Source organism: Puma concolor, chromosome A2 (genome assembly GCF_028749965.1).
Source record: "Puma concolor isolate L17-30 chromosome A2, mPumCon1.1.hap2, whole genome shotgun sequence".
Classification (NCBI taxonomy): Eukaryota; Metazoa; Chordata; class Mammalia; order Carnivora; family Felidae; genus Puma; species Puma concolor.
The window spans coordinates 29509345-29525418 of NC_141668.1; the positions used below are offsets into that span (position 1 = coordinate 29509345).

The following is a 16074-nucleotide window of genomic DNA, read 5'->3' on the forward strand; positions in this document are numbered from 1 at the left end:
CTGCATGAGGTAATTCTTCTCTAGCTTACATTATCTTTGGGGATACTAGAATAATAATCAGATTGCAATATCAATATTTTCTGCTTTTTTAAAATAAATCATTTTCTCATTTGTCATTGTTTAATCTATACACTTTTAAAGGTTCAAGACTAGATCTTGTTTTTCTAAGTATACCCAGCATAGTTTTGACATATGTTAGCTTCTTAAGCGATGTATGTTTAATTAATGAAATTCTTAAACATTGTCTTTGTTGTCTTTTGGATACTTCTTTAATTTATGCCCCTTAAACCATTTTCATCTTCATGGAGAAAACACTACATCTTTTTTTAAAAATGTTTATTTACTTTTGAGAGAGAAAGACAGACAGAGAGAGAGAGAGAGAGAGAGAGAATGAGCGGGGGAGGTGCAGAGAGAGAGGGGGACAGATGATACAAAGCAGGCTCTGTGCTGACAGCAGAGAGCCTGATGTGGGGCTCAAACTCACAAACTGAGAGATCATGACCTGAGCCAGAGTCAGACACTCAACTGATTGAGTCACCCAAGTGCCCCCACTGTCTATCTTATTCTAAAAATTATTAGATGTTTTCCAGTCATGTTCCCAAGGCTTGAAGAATCTTTAATTTGGTAACTATTTTTAATAGGAAGAGAATAAGCTATTACATCAAGTAGTATTAACTAATTAATAAAGGAAACAAAAGTATAGCTTTCTTTGGCAAGAAAAGAAAGGGCAATAAAACTGTTATATTTAAATTGTACTTTTATGTTGCTAAGTACAACATATTTGAGTTATCAGTTTAATAAACATCATACATTTAGTAAACTGATTTATAATCAGATTATAATAGAAAAAAAGCACTATTTGGAATTAGAAAGGACTCATAATGTTGAGTGTTTGTTCCCATAATTCTGTGGGAAAGAGGATTCTCTAAATCTCAGGATCCTTATCTGTACAAAGGAACTACTAATAAAAATAAAAAATGAAATAATGTATGTAAAGGGCTTGGTGCAATAGTCCATACAAAGCACCTAAAAGATTAATTGTATTCATCACCATCATCATTACCTGTTATCCAAAGGTTACTTTGATGGCATTAGTTAAGCACATTTACAAAACTTTGCAAAATGTAAATTGCTATGTATGTAAGCATTAGATACTATGACTGAAATGAATAGGCTTATCATTTATGGTTTACCTTGCCAAGAATAAAACATTCTTGAAATACATCAGTTTCTGAGATTTCCTATTCCTTGGAAAGTTGGCGATCTGCCAGCAGTAATGCCCTCAATGAACATTTTATCGCTATGGGCACCCATTAAGGATTGATAAATAAGCAAGGCTCCTTAGGAGTAAATGCCTCCTTATCTTTTTACCCCATCTAGGGAGAACGTCAGTAAATGCAGAAGGAAAGCCTCTCTATTGTGTACCTAACTGTGGAAGTGGCTTTAAAAAAGCTAGAACTGCTTTTTGGCCACAGAGTAGACAAGCTCAGAGTCGACGGTGTACCTCCCCCGTATCTCCCCGGCGCTTCATAATCTCTCCGCCAGTTTGGCCATAGTACATTGTATCTTGGGTTGAATGCACTGTTTTCCCTGTTTCCCCCTCTTGACCGGATTAAGAACATCGGAAACAGAAATCACAGGAAGAAACTTCCAGGTGGCTCCAGCATTGGGACTGAGAAATCTGTGCAGATAAGACAGGCTTCAGGTGCAGCCTCGAGACGCCCACTTGAGGCCAGAACCAACAATGACCAAGTGTTGTGTGTCCCTGAGCTCCGCAGGCTCCGCCAAATGCTGACAGTGCCGGACAACGGGCGTGTGCTCAAACGTTAGCTGAAGATATGTGTGCACTACACAAACTATTTGAGTCAATCTCATTCCAACCCAGAAAATAATCCAGCTATGTGTGAGCTGAACCAAAGTGCCATTCCAAAAATACAAAATCTATCTTGCTCATGTGGGAATAAAAACAGTTTAAAAAGAAAGCCTCGCGTGTTTCTTTCTTTTTTTGTTTTGTCAAAAACGTTCCTCTGACTTTTATAATTTGGACTTCAGCATGAGCGTCAAACAGCAGCAGAGCAGAGCGAGAGACTTTTCAAAGTCTCTCCCCAACATTATTTTGAGGTGAGTGGCTCCCACTTTTCCGCACTTGGGTTCAATCTGGGCATCGGATTCGGGTCTCAGGGATGTTCTGGCCGCTTTCCTCACCTTCTGAGAGTAGCAGCAACTCCACCGCCCCCATCCACCTGCCCTTTAGGAATCTGTCGGGAGAAAAAGCATGGAGGGTAGGGAGTCAAAGTAGTCCAAGCAACCCCGGGTGTGCATACGGAGCGACACGTCTAGCCCCTCCTCGCTTTTGCAAACTACCAGCCTCTGCACCCGGGATCCTGGGCCCCGGCAGCAGGCGCGGCGCGCGCACGCGTACTCCGCGACCCCGCGCCCGCTCAACATTTTATTCCACGTGTTGCTTGTTGTAGGAGCCACAGGTTCCCCACCTGCGTCCGGGCGCTCGGGCCGCCCCGCCTCTGCCCGCCGGCGTGGCGGGATCACGGGGTTGGCGGGTCCGGGGCGGGGGGGCAGAGGAATTCACTAGGCGCTCACGTTCACCTCCAACGCTAACTCCGCCTATTTAATCCCGGCGGCTCCCCCTCGCCTCCTCCCGGCTCTTGCCCGCCCCTTTCGCACTGGTGGTAGGAAACATTCCGGTCTTTAACTCGACGTGTCCGGAAAGCTCTGGCCAGTTTTCCTTTCGTTCTGCGGCAGCTGCTGCCAGCCGCGCGGCTCCCTCAGACCGGCGGACGCAGCTGCCGCGGGTGAGGCGCCTGGGGGCCGCGGGCCGAGCGGCGGGGCGCCCCGAGCACCATGCTGGACCCGTCTTCCAGCGAAGAGGAGTCGGACGAAGGGCTGGAAGAGGAGAGCCGCGATGTGCTGGTGGCGGCCGGCGGCCCGCAGCGAGCGCCACCGGCCCCGGCTCGCGAAGGGCGGCGGGACGCGCCGGGGCGCGCGGGCGGCGGCAGCGCGGCCAGACCCGTGAGCCCGAGCCCCTCTGTGCTCAGCGAGGGGCGAGATGAGCCCGAGAGGCAGCTGGATGAGGAGCAGGAGCGGAGGATCCGCCTGCAGCTCTACGTCTTCGTCGTGAGGTGCATCGCGTACCCCTTCAACGCCAAGCAGCCCACCGACATGGCCCGGAGGCAGCAGAAGGTGAGTTGCACGCAGGACTCGGCGCCTCCGGCCGCCACTTCTTCCTCCCCGGAGTTTTCTCCCGGGAGAGCGCTGGGGCGCTTGCCCTCTGCCCTTGTTTAATGCGTGCACTGTTTTTGTCGGTCTTTACGGTTCAAGGGAATCTTTCAGGGGGAATCCCTTCGTGCTTTAGCCGGCTGGGTATCGGGTTGCAGCGGATGCGCCCTCCCCCAGCCCCCTTCCTGTTGGCAGAAGCTGTCAGCTTGGCATCGGGAGACCCGCAGCGCCCGCCGTGCGGTGGTTGCACCCGCTGGACTCCGCTCCGGCCAGGTTACAACGCAACTTCCATCAACTTAAGTTTCTAAGAGCAGTGGTGCATTCCTGCCCACCTGAGTTCAGCTGGAGCTGGGCTTTTCTGTGGGTCTTAATGATTGTGTAATTAGGCGAAACAGGTGGAATCTGGCCACCCCTGTTAGCTAGAGTAGCCTTCACTAGGGCGAAGGGGTAGAAATTTTCCGCAGGGAATAAAAAAGTTAACGAGCTTGCTTTACTGCTATGTAATGAACACTTCAATTCCAAACCCTGGAGAAGGTACGTAGTTCTTAGAATTGCTGTAGGTTGATAATTCCTGGTCTGGGCAGGCACTATTAATGAAAAACAAAGGATTGGTGCATAACCACTTGGTAAGGAATGCGTGGTTTTTTTTTGTTTTTTGTTTTTTTTGTTTTTTGTTTTTTTTTTTTTGCTTTGTTTTTGCATCCCAAAGAGGTAAGGAGATTGTTTCAGGTGTAACGTCTGCCAACTTTAGTTTTAAAACAACATTGCAGGGGTCCGATGTTTTTGTAACCGTGGAAAGTCATGACTCCAATTGCTCTAATTGGGTAAATGGGAACCTAAGAAATCTTTCTGATAGAATGCTGAACCTAAAAGGTCCAGTAGAAATCTAACTATGTCCGACAAAATGTGGAGACCCAGAGAGCTTATAATTTGCCCGAGGTGTATCCAGATGCACACGTGTTTACTTTCTGAAATATCAAGCTCATAAAGCATTTCTCAGAAATCCAGGGAGCATTTGAATGGTCTTCTGAAACACCACTGCAGCTTTGAGTACATGCAGTCCTCCCACCATCCTCCTCTATCCAGCCTTTAAAAACACACCTAAACTAAGTAGCTGTTTTGAAACCCTTCACTCTCTGGGAATACTTAAGGGGTGATTCTTTACAGCTGGTGTCTAATTACACGGAACCTTCAAGAACCTAACCCTGTAGGTAATTCAGTCACAGAATGCTAGAGCTGGAAAAGACCTTGGTGTCCTTCAGGCAGACCCCTCATTTTGGAGGTGAGCAGTCTGAGCATCCTTTCCTCAGGGGGCATGATTGACGTCCCCATTCCTCCAGTCAGTTGTGCATGCCCCGTGATGTTCTTGTGCACCTTCTATTCTTCCCGTAGGTAAGTACCCTGCTTCCTCATCGTTGTGCTGCAGTCATCTGTTGCTTGTCCACTCCATAGGTCAAGCAGATTTCAACTTCAGTAGTCCTCCTTATGCTAAGTGTAAGTAATTCTTGACCTGTCTAGCCGTGTAAAGCTTCTGAATGTCAGCCTGTTATCACTTCGGTCATTCATATTGCATTGAAGCTTATTTTTAGTGTATTAAACTGTAAAAGCGTATGGTGAAACTAAAGCTAGTCCTGTCCAGACTATTCTGCTTTTGTAAAAAGTTACTGGTAGCTGACTTACACTGTGCTTGTCGCATTTTGGTACTGAAACTCCCCTTTGCTTGTTCATGGTTACAGATCTGACTTCTCCCATTTAAATAGAATGTTCCTACAGAAGTTATTTGAACTGTCAAATACGTTCACAACCCTAAGAAAACTATGACCTTACCCAGAGGTTACCAAAACCCAAACAACAAAACCCTGCATCTGATCTCTGCAAAAATACTTGGAAACTTCAGCTCTCTAAATCTTGGGAGCATTGAGTGCTGTCAGATTAACTTCAGTGAATTTTTATTAAGGGGGAGGCCACATAACCTAAATCTTTGCCTTATTCCAAAGTCCCCACACTTTTTTTTAACGTGCTGCTTCCTAGAGGGAAGTGGAACAATTCTTGGCAGTAGGTTTTCTTCTAGGATGGAGTGAAGTGGGAACTTACATTCCTGTGAATTTGATACATAAGTCAATTAATGCCAGAAACTTTAAGTCTCAAATTATACACGTGGGTTATGTAAAAAATCACAGCATAATCGCAAAAGCATTAATCCATTGTATGTTTTTTCCTGTATCTTCAAGTAGTCCAACATCTAATAAAAGGATCTGATAGCTTAAATTGTTATTGACCTGCATGTTACTGCTTACTCCTCACAACTTTGAGAATTTAGAAACTCTCAGACTGAGATCTGAAAGGGTCCTCACTTAAAAAAAAGAAAAAAGTTAATGTTTATTCACTTTTTGAGAGTGAGGGACCTAGCACAAGCAGGGGAGGGGCAGGGATGGAGACCCAATCCAAAGCAGGCTCCAGGCTCTGAGCTGTTAGCACAGAGCCTGACACTGGGCTCGGACCCATGAACCGTGATATGACCTGGGCCGAAGTCCGACACTTATCTGACTGAACCACCCAGGAGCCCCAGGGGTCCTCATTTTATAAGTGACACAAGAGCCTTCCCTCTGGCTGTCCTAGCCCTCCCTTAAAGGGCTGGTGAGTTTTTGTGAACTAGACCTCAGCTGCAGTGTTTTGTTTTCTCCTTACTTAGCTAGAAAGGCCCACAAAGCTAGTTAGGGGTTTTATCCAGGAGTTACTCGAAAGCTTAGTAGCATTAAACTCGGTTGACTCAAACATTGCTTTCTTTGCTCTTGGCTGGAAAACTTCGAGGAACAGTGGCCAGTGTATGCCATTGGAGCCCTGGGACTATTGATGGCTCTACAGAAAATTCTGGAAGTGAGTATCTGGGTCCACCCTAACAGCTTTGCAACCAGGTGGTCACATCACTTAACGTATCCAGGGGTTCACACGTGATACCAATATGAAGTAACTGCTAATGGCAAAAGGACTTTAGTTCCGAATAGCATCTAAGCCTGATGCCTCTTTACCTTGATGACTTTGGTACCATCAGAATGCTACAGCAATAATGAACTTTGTGTGACTCTCTCTCTCATTGGTTAAGGGTGGGATCAGTATTAATGGCAAAGCAGTTTACCAAATAAGCAAATCCGCTTCATCATAAAGCAAATCATAAAGGCAATTTGTTGAACCTTTGGAAAAGTAATAGGTGTTCATGGTGACTAGAAGGTAGGGGGACTCTGACCCATCATAACGACTACCACAGCAGGGGGGTCAGTATGTTCATTCCTGTAGTTAAAGGTTTAGACTGCAGGTCTGTACGCTTCTAATGGGTGGTTGCACTGTTTTTGTTTTCGTTAATGTTAGTAAAGTCCGATGTTGAAGGAACCCGCTCTTTTAAACTAGCAATCAGGAATTAGAGTAAAATGGTATTTGATAACTTTCTGTGAATCCTAGATCGATGTTCTTGCCATTTCTACATGTATGACCAGTAATCACTCTAAATTGTGACTTAACCTTCACCTAGAATTAGCATTCCCACCACTTCACATAATTTTTGTCTAAGTTTGAGAAACGTACACAAATGTGAAATTGTGGATGGGGGTGGGGGGGAATGCATAGGTGCCTGCCTATAACTGCCATCTGAATGTTTCATTACAAAAAGTGGCTACTTTTAGATCTTTGGACATGATGGTCTCTTTTGTTAACATTGACTGCTCAGGTGATCCCTAAGTTCAGGGAAAAGAGCCAGATTTTTAAAATTTTCTTTAAATGTTTATTTCTGAGACTGAGTGGGGGAGGGGCAGAGAGGGGAGACACAGAATCCCAAGCAGGCTCCAGTCTCTGAGCTGTCTACACAGAGCCCAACATAGGACTCAAACCTGGAGATGTTGACCTGAGCCTGGGTCAGACACTTAACTGAATGAGCCACCCTGGCATCCTGGAAAAACCAGTTTTCCAAAACAAAGCCCCCACAGCTTTACAAGGGTTGAGAATCCCTTACCTAAGGCTAGGAAATCTTATGCCTTTAGTGCTGTGTTGCCCCCTCTTTGGTGCCTTAGCGTAGGGCATCCAGCAAAAACGTGTCTTGGGGCGGGGCACGCCTTGGTGGCTCAGTTAGCTAAACATCAGACTCTTAATTTCCATTCAGGTCATAATCTCGAGGCCTGCTTAAGATTCTCTGCCCCTCCCGTGCTCATTGGTGTATGTGCTCAAACCCCCCAAAACTTGTTTGGATACAAACAAGTGTCAGATTTAGTACATGTTGCAAAGAATTAGGTGCAATTTGGAGGAAAGGGGTGGGGGGGGGAGGCGGGGAGAAAGGAAAGTAAGAGTCTTCTGATCTCGGGGAAACTAGTGTTCCTAAATGTGTTTTTGAGACCTCCAGGATTTTTACCCCCGAAAGCCATAAAAATGTAAAGCTGGTAGAACTGATGACTGCAAAGTGAAACTTGGCCACTGCCACTACCAAGCCCAAGAGACCAGCAGTGTAGAAGCCCAGTATTCTACCTTGTTTTCTTGTTTGCAGGTTTCCAGCAAATGATGTGAAAATCTTAAAAAGCCACCCTCTTTGGGAGTTAGGCTTAATTCAGCCTTTGTGCTCTTTCTGACTTTGGTAAATTGTGGAGCAAATGCAGAAGGGATAGGTTATGTTGGTTTTTAAGAAGAGCGAATACATTGTCCTCTAGGGAGTGAGTTGAAACCACATTAAAGTAACCTCAGACCGGACTTAATACAGTATCTCCGGAAGATGCGTGTTGCTTTGATTCATCTAACCCTCCACAGGGTGTCTTGAGATGGTGGCACTTAATTTAGTGGAATGAGTTGTGTTGATGAGAAGAACTCAGACGGATTAAGTGATATTGACGTTTGCGTCTTTCAAAAATCAGCTGTAATTCTGATATACAATGACTACTTATAAAGTGAAATAAAATAGCTAATTGTTTCCCTCTTTGGTTTTTTCTTAATGGAAACTGTTCCCTTTATACACTCAAAAGATAAATAACACTGTAAGGTCATTAAAGAACTTTAAGATAAAATTAAAGCCAATTGCCAGGTTATGAAATATGAGAATTCCAAATAGAACATCCCACCAGTTTGGTAGTGAGGAGGCCTCTTTTGCATGATTGTGCTATTTTCTATGCATTTCAGATTGACTTAGATCTTTGGGAAGGAAGTGGTGGGTCACATAGTCATGTGTTGCCGTTTTAATTTTTGGGTTAAAGACCTAATAGCTGTAAATGTAAAGGTGGACGTATACTGGAACAAAGGACACCTGCCCAAAATTAATATTTAGGAATCAAATTATAAAATTGTCCTGAGTTGGTAACACTTCCTGTTAGGACCACTGTTTTTGGTCCCTGTGTTTCAAGATCAGCTGAGGATTTTGATGGGCTTTCATTTTTTTAAAAACATCTGATTTCTATCCTTAGCTGCACATTAGAATTCCCTGGAGAGCCCTTAAGAATCCCATCATCCAAGTTGCACCCCACATTAATGAAATCAATCTCTGGGGGTTGTAGTCTTAAAGCTTCCTAGGTGATTCCAGTGTAGGGCCAAGGTTGAGAACTGTGTGTGTGTGTTTTCTGGAAAGCTGCCGGAAACTGTCTTATTTTCACATGGGTAAGGTGAAAGTATTTGCATTAACGAGTAAGATTACTGAGTAATTAAACCAATATTCCATATTAAGGTAAAAGCAACAGGGATGCTCTAAGGGAGGAACAAACATCTAAATATTCTAGACTTTATTGAATCAATACAGTGGGAGGCCAGTACACATTAGACTTCCGAAAGGTCTTTAATTAGGTAATATGCTAGAGGCAATTAAGTTGCATTTGCAAGTGTGTAATTATAAAACCACAGATCACAACGTTAGCAATAGAAAATATAGGATGCTGAGGGTAAGCCTGAGTGTTGCTTCCTATTCCAAAATGAACTGGGAGAGTATAGTGAAATCTCAGAGGTTGACACTGAGTAATGCCTAACTGAAGAGTAAATTGCACCAAGGTCTTTCAAGATCTTTAGTCAGTGGAATATTTCCTTGGTATATGCAGTAGTCGTGCATATAGGTCTTTCAGAAAGTAACTTCAGAAGGCATTAAGTGAAGTACTTAGCTAAGTTCTTGTTTAAACGGTTTTAAGTGTTAAATTTTTGTTTGCAGTCCGCAAAATTTTAGCGTTAGGTGGAGAGTATGGAAAACCTGTTCAAATTGCATTAGTGTCACATAACTGTTGTACACCTGAGACTAACGTTGTGTATTGACTGTACTTCAGGAAATTAAAAAAAAAACATTAATAGGTTGTAGTTTGCACTTGAGAGTCTTCTGTTTGTAGAGCATCATTGGTCTACTTTTTGAAACTTCTTCACATCACTTTGTAAACCTTGTGGTTTGAATATTTTCATTTTCTAACCTTCAGGTTTGTGATGAATTTTTACAACGAAAATCTTACTGGGGCAAAAGGTATGAACAGTTTAAAGGCAGTCTTTGCCAGGCTAGCAGGATAGTTAACTCTCTCCTCCCTGATAGTGAAGATGAATATATGTGTATGGTCTAATGTCCTTTTTTTCATTTTTTTTGGTTGCAATTTTGGTAATGTGAACTCTTTATCAGTATGTTGAAAATAACATTCCTTTGTGAAGGGTTTTCTATAGTCTGCCTTTTTTTTTAGATATACTTTGATCTTTTCCTTAACATTTCTTCTCTTGGACAATTTCCCATCTAGAATGAATGTTTGAAGCAAGGAGTTGACATCTCCCCGCCCCCCCCCCCCCAAAAGTTAAGCAGTTCTTGCAGACTGATTCTTGATTATGCTCTGCTTCCTTCCATTCCTAAGCTGGAGGGCCAAGTTCATATGGTTTCCCTCATTAATTCATTGACCAAGTATCTATTGAGCCTCTACTTAACAAGATCAGATGTTCTGGAAACACAGTCAAGAATAAAACAAGCATAAATTCCCTCAGTAGTGTTCAGTAACTTATAGATTATGCGTATGTGTCTTTTACATCTTTTTCTAGGTTACCTATTCTAATTGATCTAGCTCTTTTCCTATTGCTCATATCCTATAATTTTGACTTAGGATAATTACATATTTTAATACTTGATTGGAATTCCCATTTATCAAATTTTTTTTACCATTCTATTCCTCCCCCTATCCCCACCCCTTCACCCTTAATTTTTTTTTTTTTAATGTTTATTTTTGAGAGAGAGCCACAAGAGTGCAAGCAGGGGAAGGGCAGGGAGAGAGGGAGACACAGAATCCTAAGCAGGCTCCAGGCTCTGAGCTTTAGGCACAGAGCCCCATGCAGGGCTCAAACTCAAGGACCCTGAGATCATGACCTGAGCTGAGGTCAGCTCAACCACTCAACCAAATGAGCCACCCAGGTGCCCCTCACTTGCCCTTTCTTAAAAAAAAAAAAAAAAAAAAAAAAAAAAAAGGAGCAGTTAGGAAATTGCTTTGTCTTCAGGGAGCCTGGCTTCATTCTTTTGTAGTATCCATGCATTGTATGAGTAAAGTATTTCTGCTCTCTAGGTCCTGGCTTTTTCATTTGTAAAAAGGGGCTAATGGCTGCATAGAATTTTTGTTACAATTAAACGAGATGCATAGAAAGTGTTTAGCTTAGTGCCTGCTAACACATATGCTCCCTTATGCTCCTGATTAGATGCTGTCATTTCTTGTTAAGCCTGTTTGAGAAACTAATTTTTACTAAAGTCAGTCTTGTTGATGTACATCCTCTTCAGTTAGGCTTCTGTCGTCGTGATGTTTCGTCCCTTTCATTGTATTGACCCGTTGGGTTTATAACCAAGTTATTTTTAAACCTTTTACAATTTTTTCGCTGTGGCTTGTGTTTTTCTGTTACCAGTAATTGGTAAATGTTAAACTCTAGCTTTGTTTTAACTGATCATATCGCTGTGCACTATTGTTTTAGTAAGTCCTATCTGAGCCTTCTGGGTTGTCTATGGTAGGCGGTTGAATCCTCTGATAGTAATGATTTGTCTTCTCCGGTAGCTGTACCTGTTCTGTTTGACATCTCTGGTTAAGAACATTCAAAACAGTGTGTTTGTTTTTTTTTCTTAATTTTTTAAAAAAAATTTTAAATGTTTATTTTTGAGAGAGTGACAGAGTGAGCAGGGGAAGGGCCGAGAGAGAGAGGGAGACACAGAATCAGAAGCAGGTTCCAGGCTCTGAGCTGTCAGCACAGAGCCTGACTCAGGGCTTGAACCCACAGACAGTGAGATCATAACCTGAGCTGAATTTGGATGCTTAACCAACTGAGCCACCCAGGTGCCCTGCCATATCCTTCTCTTGATGCAGGCTTTACTAGGAATGCTTTTGGAATTGTACCAAGGAACATATTGTTAGCATTTTAGGGTATTCTTTGCTACTCTATTTTTCTTACATTAAGTGAGTTGAAAAATATCAGGAATGGACTTTTATCAAATTTCTTGTCCCATCAATTGAGGTGATTGCCTGACTTAATTTTATTGATGTGATGGATTTACTAGGCTTCCTAATGTTAAACTGTATTTACATTCCTAGGGTAATTGCTCCCTGATTGTGGTGGTTTTTAAAAAACTTGAGTTCCCTAGGCTTTTAATTTTTTATATTTCTTTTGGTCTGTATTCAGAAAGGTCTTTTTCTGTGCTGGCTGTCAACTGTCACCGAAAATTGGCCATTTCTAGGTTTTCAGGTATATTAACATAGTTGGATATATCTTTCATTTTCTCTATCTTCAGCTTTTGGTCTCCAGGGTTTCTCCTTTTTAAAAATTCATTAGATAGCCCAGATACTCTTGTTCTTACAAATGTACACGTTAACTTTATAAACTTTGTTTTATAGTTTCTATTTTCCTAAGGTGGTTTTTTTTTTTTTTTTTTTTCGGGGGGTGGGGGTGGAGCTGGGTAAGGGGAGATACAAGGTGGTTCTTTGATCTGGCAGCTTAACAGGATTTTTTTTCTGCTTTGTAATAAAATGAAAGTATATGAAGCTATGAATTTACCTCTAGGTACATTTTGGCATCTGTCTGTAGTACTATGAAGTTTTTGCTAAATGTTATTTTTCTCTTCAATCGGTATTAACATAGTTAACCAGAATACTTAAAAATTTCTAGAGGTGAAGTTTTTGTTTTCTCTGTGGTAATTTCTAATCTTATGTTGACACTATGGTTCACTGTAGTATGCAATGAATATTAAGTTTTAGGTCAAAAATCATGTGGCAAATTTTGACTTTAGGATTTTTTTTTTATATATCTAATAATTAGCATTATAGTAATCATTCCTATCTTCTTTGTTGTCTTTATAGTATCATCTTTATATTATCCTACAATTGTATGTATCTTTAACTGACTTTGTATTTCTAGAAGCATTTAACTCCTTGATATTGATGCCAGATTCCTACTAATATAAAGAGAAGTATATACTGTAGTCAGTGGAAAGGAACTCCCTTTGATTCATTTAGTGTGGGTGTTGGACAAGGATTCTTTGTCCAACTTTAAAGGTTAAAACTACTTTCTGTTGGAGTTTTGGATGTTAATCATAATGCATACACCTGCTTTTCACATCTATAAACACATCTGCATGTGTGCATATGTACATTTTGAGGTTATTTTGTATTGAAGATTATTTAATACAACAGTTTTTGCCTGGTCTTTGCTTTTGAGTTTGAAACCATCATTGCCAATGTACCATTAATCTTATTTTCCATTTTGTTTTTTGTTTCCTTTATTTTTGTTTTGAGTATATGGCATTTCAGCTCTTCCATCCTGGAGCCAGGGACAGGTAGAGGGACAGGATATAAATCTTGCTAGGTCTTCATAGTTGTGCTTCTTGTTTTGATTCACAAAGCAAAGCACGTGTGCTTTAAGAAGCTGGGTCTCTAGTTTCATGGATTATGAAGTTAATGGACATTCATCTTGGTGGGTTTTAGTTTTATATTTCATCTGCAGTATTTCCTTTAAAAATACTGTTATGTATCTGTATGAATACTGGAAGATGGGAAAATTAAATTCTGCTACGAAACGTGTATTTTTATTTCACAAATTTAGGGAAATCTATTCCATATTTTATTTAAAGAGATGAGAGTCTTAATTTGGTTCTGTAGAAAAATCTCTAAAACTCAAAATACTTCTTTAGCCAGAAAGGCTTACAAAATGCTAAGTATCCTCAGGAATCATTCTGAACTATAACAAGACATCTATTGCCTACATTTGTGAAGCTCTGGTTTTCTTTACCAGAAGGGCTTCATGTATTCGTGAGTAGTGGGAAGTAGGGAGATAGAAAGCACTTTTTTTTTTTTTTTTTTTTTTTGAGAGAGAGTGGGGGAGGGCAGACGGGGCGGGGGAGAGAATCCCAAGCAGACTCTGTGCTTTGATCGCAGAGCCTGATAATATAGGGTTTGATCCCAAACTGTGAGATTATGACCTGCACTGAAATCAAGAGTTGGCTGCTTAACTGACTGAGCCACTCAGGCGCTCCAGAAAGCACATTCTTGTTCTCTATTCCCTGCTTCAACTAGAAGGCCACTCTGTTTTACATGATAGAACAGTATATCTTAAATTACTGGGGGAGGACAGTGTCCAAATAGCTTTAATGTTTCATAATTGTGGTTCAAGTGTGCGATCCTGTAAGAATGTCTATAATTTGATTGCTACATCCTAGAATCCTAGGCTTTGTTGCCTTTCTTATTCTTAAAAATATTTGAGAAGCTATGTGGGGATATACAATTTAATCCAATACAGATCATGCCATGAGGAACTTAAAACCTAATAGGTGAGATGTTGAATTTGTGGTCCTTGAAATAAGTAGAGATCAAAAGGACAATTGTTTGGAGCTTGGGAGAGATTTGGGTATAAGAAGTAAATTTGAGAATTGTCCTGTGGATTTCATTTGAAAGCATGGGCTTGAATGATGTAGAAGGAAAGTGAATCCAGCAAGAGAAGTAGCACTAGGAGTGCTAGTTTGAGATTGTAATCTGAATCTAAGCTATTACAATATATTTACACAGCATAAACCTTGCAGAACTTAGAATTAAACAGTCTGTTCACCCTTCCCCATTGCCAATCAGCTTTCCAGAGGGAACCTTTATAACTTTTCATGTTTTTTTAGTTCTTTTGGAAATAGTTCATAAATTGAAATCTGTATACCACTTTTCACCTGGATTCTTAGTGACTTTAGCCATTGCTTCCTGTAGAATATACGATGGGGAGAGTCAGCTCATTTCCTACAAGCATCTGGTTCCCTTTCTTCTGGTATATGGTCTTTTACCATTATTGGTTTCTGCTAGTTGCCTCCTCTATGTTCTCCCTTCTTACAAGAAATAGAATTTTTAGCTGGGCATGTGGCTGTCTGGCTGAAGACTACATTTCTTATCTTGCCCTCCCCTTCCTTTTGTGATCCGTGGAACAGAGCATGACTGTCCAGAGAATGCATGTCAAGAACCTAGCTTGGAGGGTGCCAACTTTATTTCTCCCACACGAGAATAGGGCCAGGTCCCAAGGCCCTGTCAGTCTTCACAAGGAATTGCACAGGTAATGTCTTTGTTTTTACACAATTCTGGAAGACCAGCTACAGACTTTGGAGATTTTGCTGAGGAGGGCAGGAAGGAAGTCTTGCCAGAATAGGAGGAACAAGTATGTGGCATACAAATTGTTGGCTCAAATTGTCGTTGATGGCTGGGAACAATTGGAATCTGATATTTGTTCTGCCTTCTCTTGGCAGTTAGCTTAGCCAAAAGACTAATTTCAGGCTAGCGGGCTATGAATGGAAGTGATGTGTGCGAATGTATGGGCCGTTCCTTGTGAAGGGAAGGAAAAATTCGTCTTTTAAGGTTTTCTAGCTGGAGTAAGAATTAAATTTACATGAGACAGACCAGAGAAAAAGTTTGTTGCATGCACACAGAGGCCCAATAACAGAGACCTAAAGACATGACTAAGGCAGCTTTTTCACTTTTTAGGTAAAGACAGTAAATCTGAGGAATTGACAACTGAATTTGGGGAGCTTCAGTAAGGAATTCTAAACAGAATTTGGGCCCAGGTACTAAATTAGTAAAAAGGGTTGTTTGTACAGGCTTCAGGCTCTAAATTTCCTGTCTCTCTCATCATGAGAATGTCTTTTAACCTCCTGGTACAGGGAGGGTACCTTTTGTGTGGGGCATGATGCCCTGCTTTTAAGGGGGACAGAGGAGGGTCTAGGTGTCCTTGTACAGGCTGCCCCAGTAACTTTTATTTAAAGAAATATGTTAGGGGCGCCTGGGTGGCTCTGTCAGTTAAGCATCCGACTTCAGCTCAGGTCGTGATCTCAGAGTTCAGGGGTTGGAGCCCTGCCTCGGTCTCTCTAGTGTCCGCACAGAGCCAGCTTCAGATCCTCTGCCCCCATCTCTGTCCCTCCCCTGCTTGTTGCTCGTTCTTTCAAAAGTTAAATATTCCAGAGTGTGGTCCATCTTGGGGCAGCCTGCCTTTGGCTCCTACACCGGAAACAAGAGCGTGTCCCTGTCCCTCTGCCCTTTCCCACCCACTGGCTGAATGTCTGTCTGTCTGGCAGTTAAAGCAGCCTTTGGATGAGGAGCCGGTTACTACTTATTGAGTCGCTGAGCGGCGTGGCTTGCAGACGGAGAGCTACCCCACCTCTCAGATCTCTACAGGAGAGAGAAGTGAACCTCTCATGGTTAATTTTCAAGTGACTTGATTTTTACTTGTTAAAGTGGGTCTGCTCTATCCATATTGTAACTACAGTTAGTTTGAAGTCTAAACAATCAGCTGTTTTGTTTTTTGCCTTCCTATATGAGGCAGGAAACACTCCTTGTGACTACAAGGAAAAGACTGCAGGAATTTCAGACACTGGAATTG

General features: G+C 41.9%; 1 protein-coding gene across 15 annotated transcripts in view; it reads left to right on the forward strand.

Annotated features, from left to right (window-relative positions):
* The first annotated feature begins 2488 nt into the window (after window positions 1–2488).
* The window catches only part of CADPS2 (calcium dependent secretion activator 2), a 553951-nt gene continuing 540365 nt past the window's right edge, over window positions 2489–16074 (forward strand). For 5 of the 15 annotated variants that reach the window (XM_086691260.1, XM_086691271.1, XM_086691280.1 and 2 more), the window contains exon 1: window positions 2491–3198. In XM_086691260.1, coding sequence (XP_086547386.1) covers window positions 2860–3198 — 339 coding nt within the window. In that variant the 5' untranslated portion in view covers window positions 2491–2859. Of the gene's footprint in view, window positions 3199–16074 lie in introns of all 15 variants that reach the window. The other 10 variants (XM_086691309.1, XM_086691315.1, XM_086691335.1 and 7 more) reach the window with 5 other exon arrangements.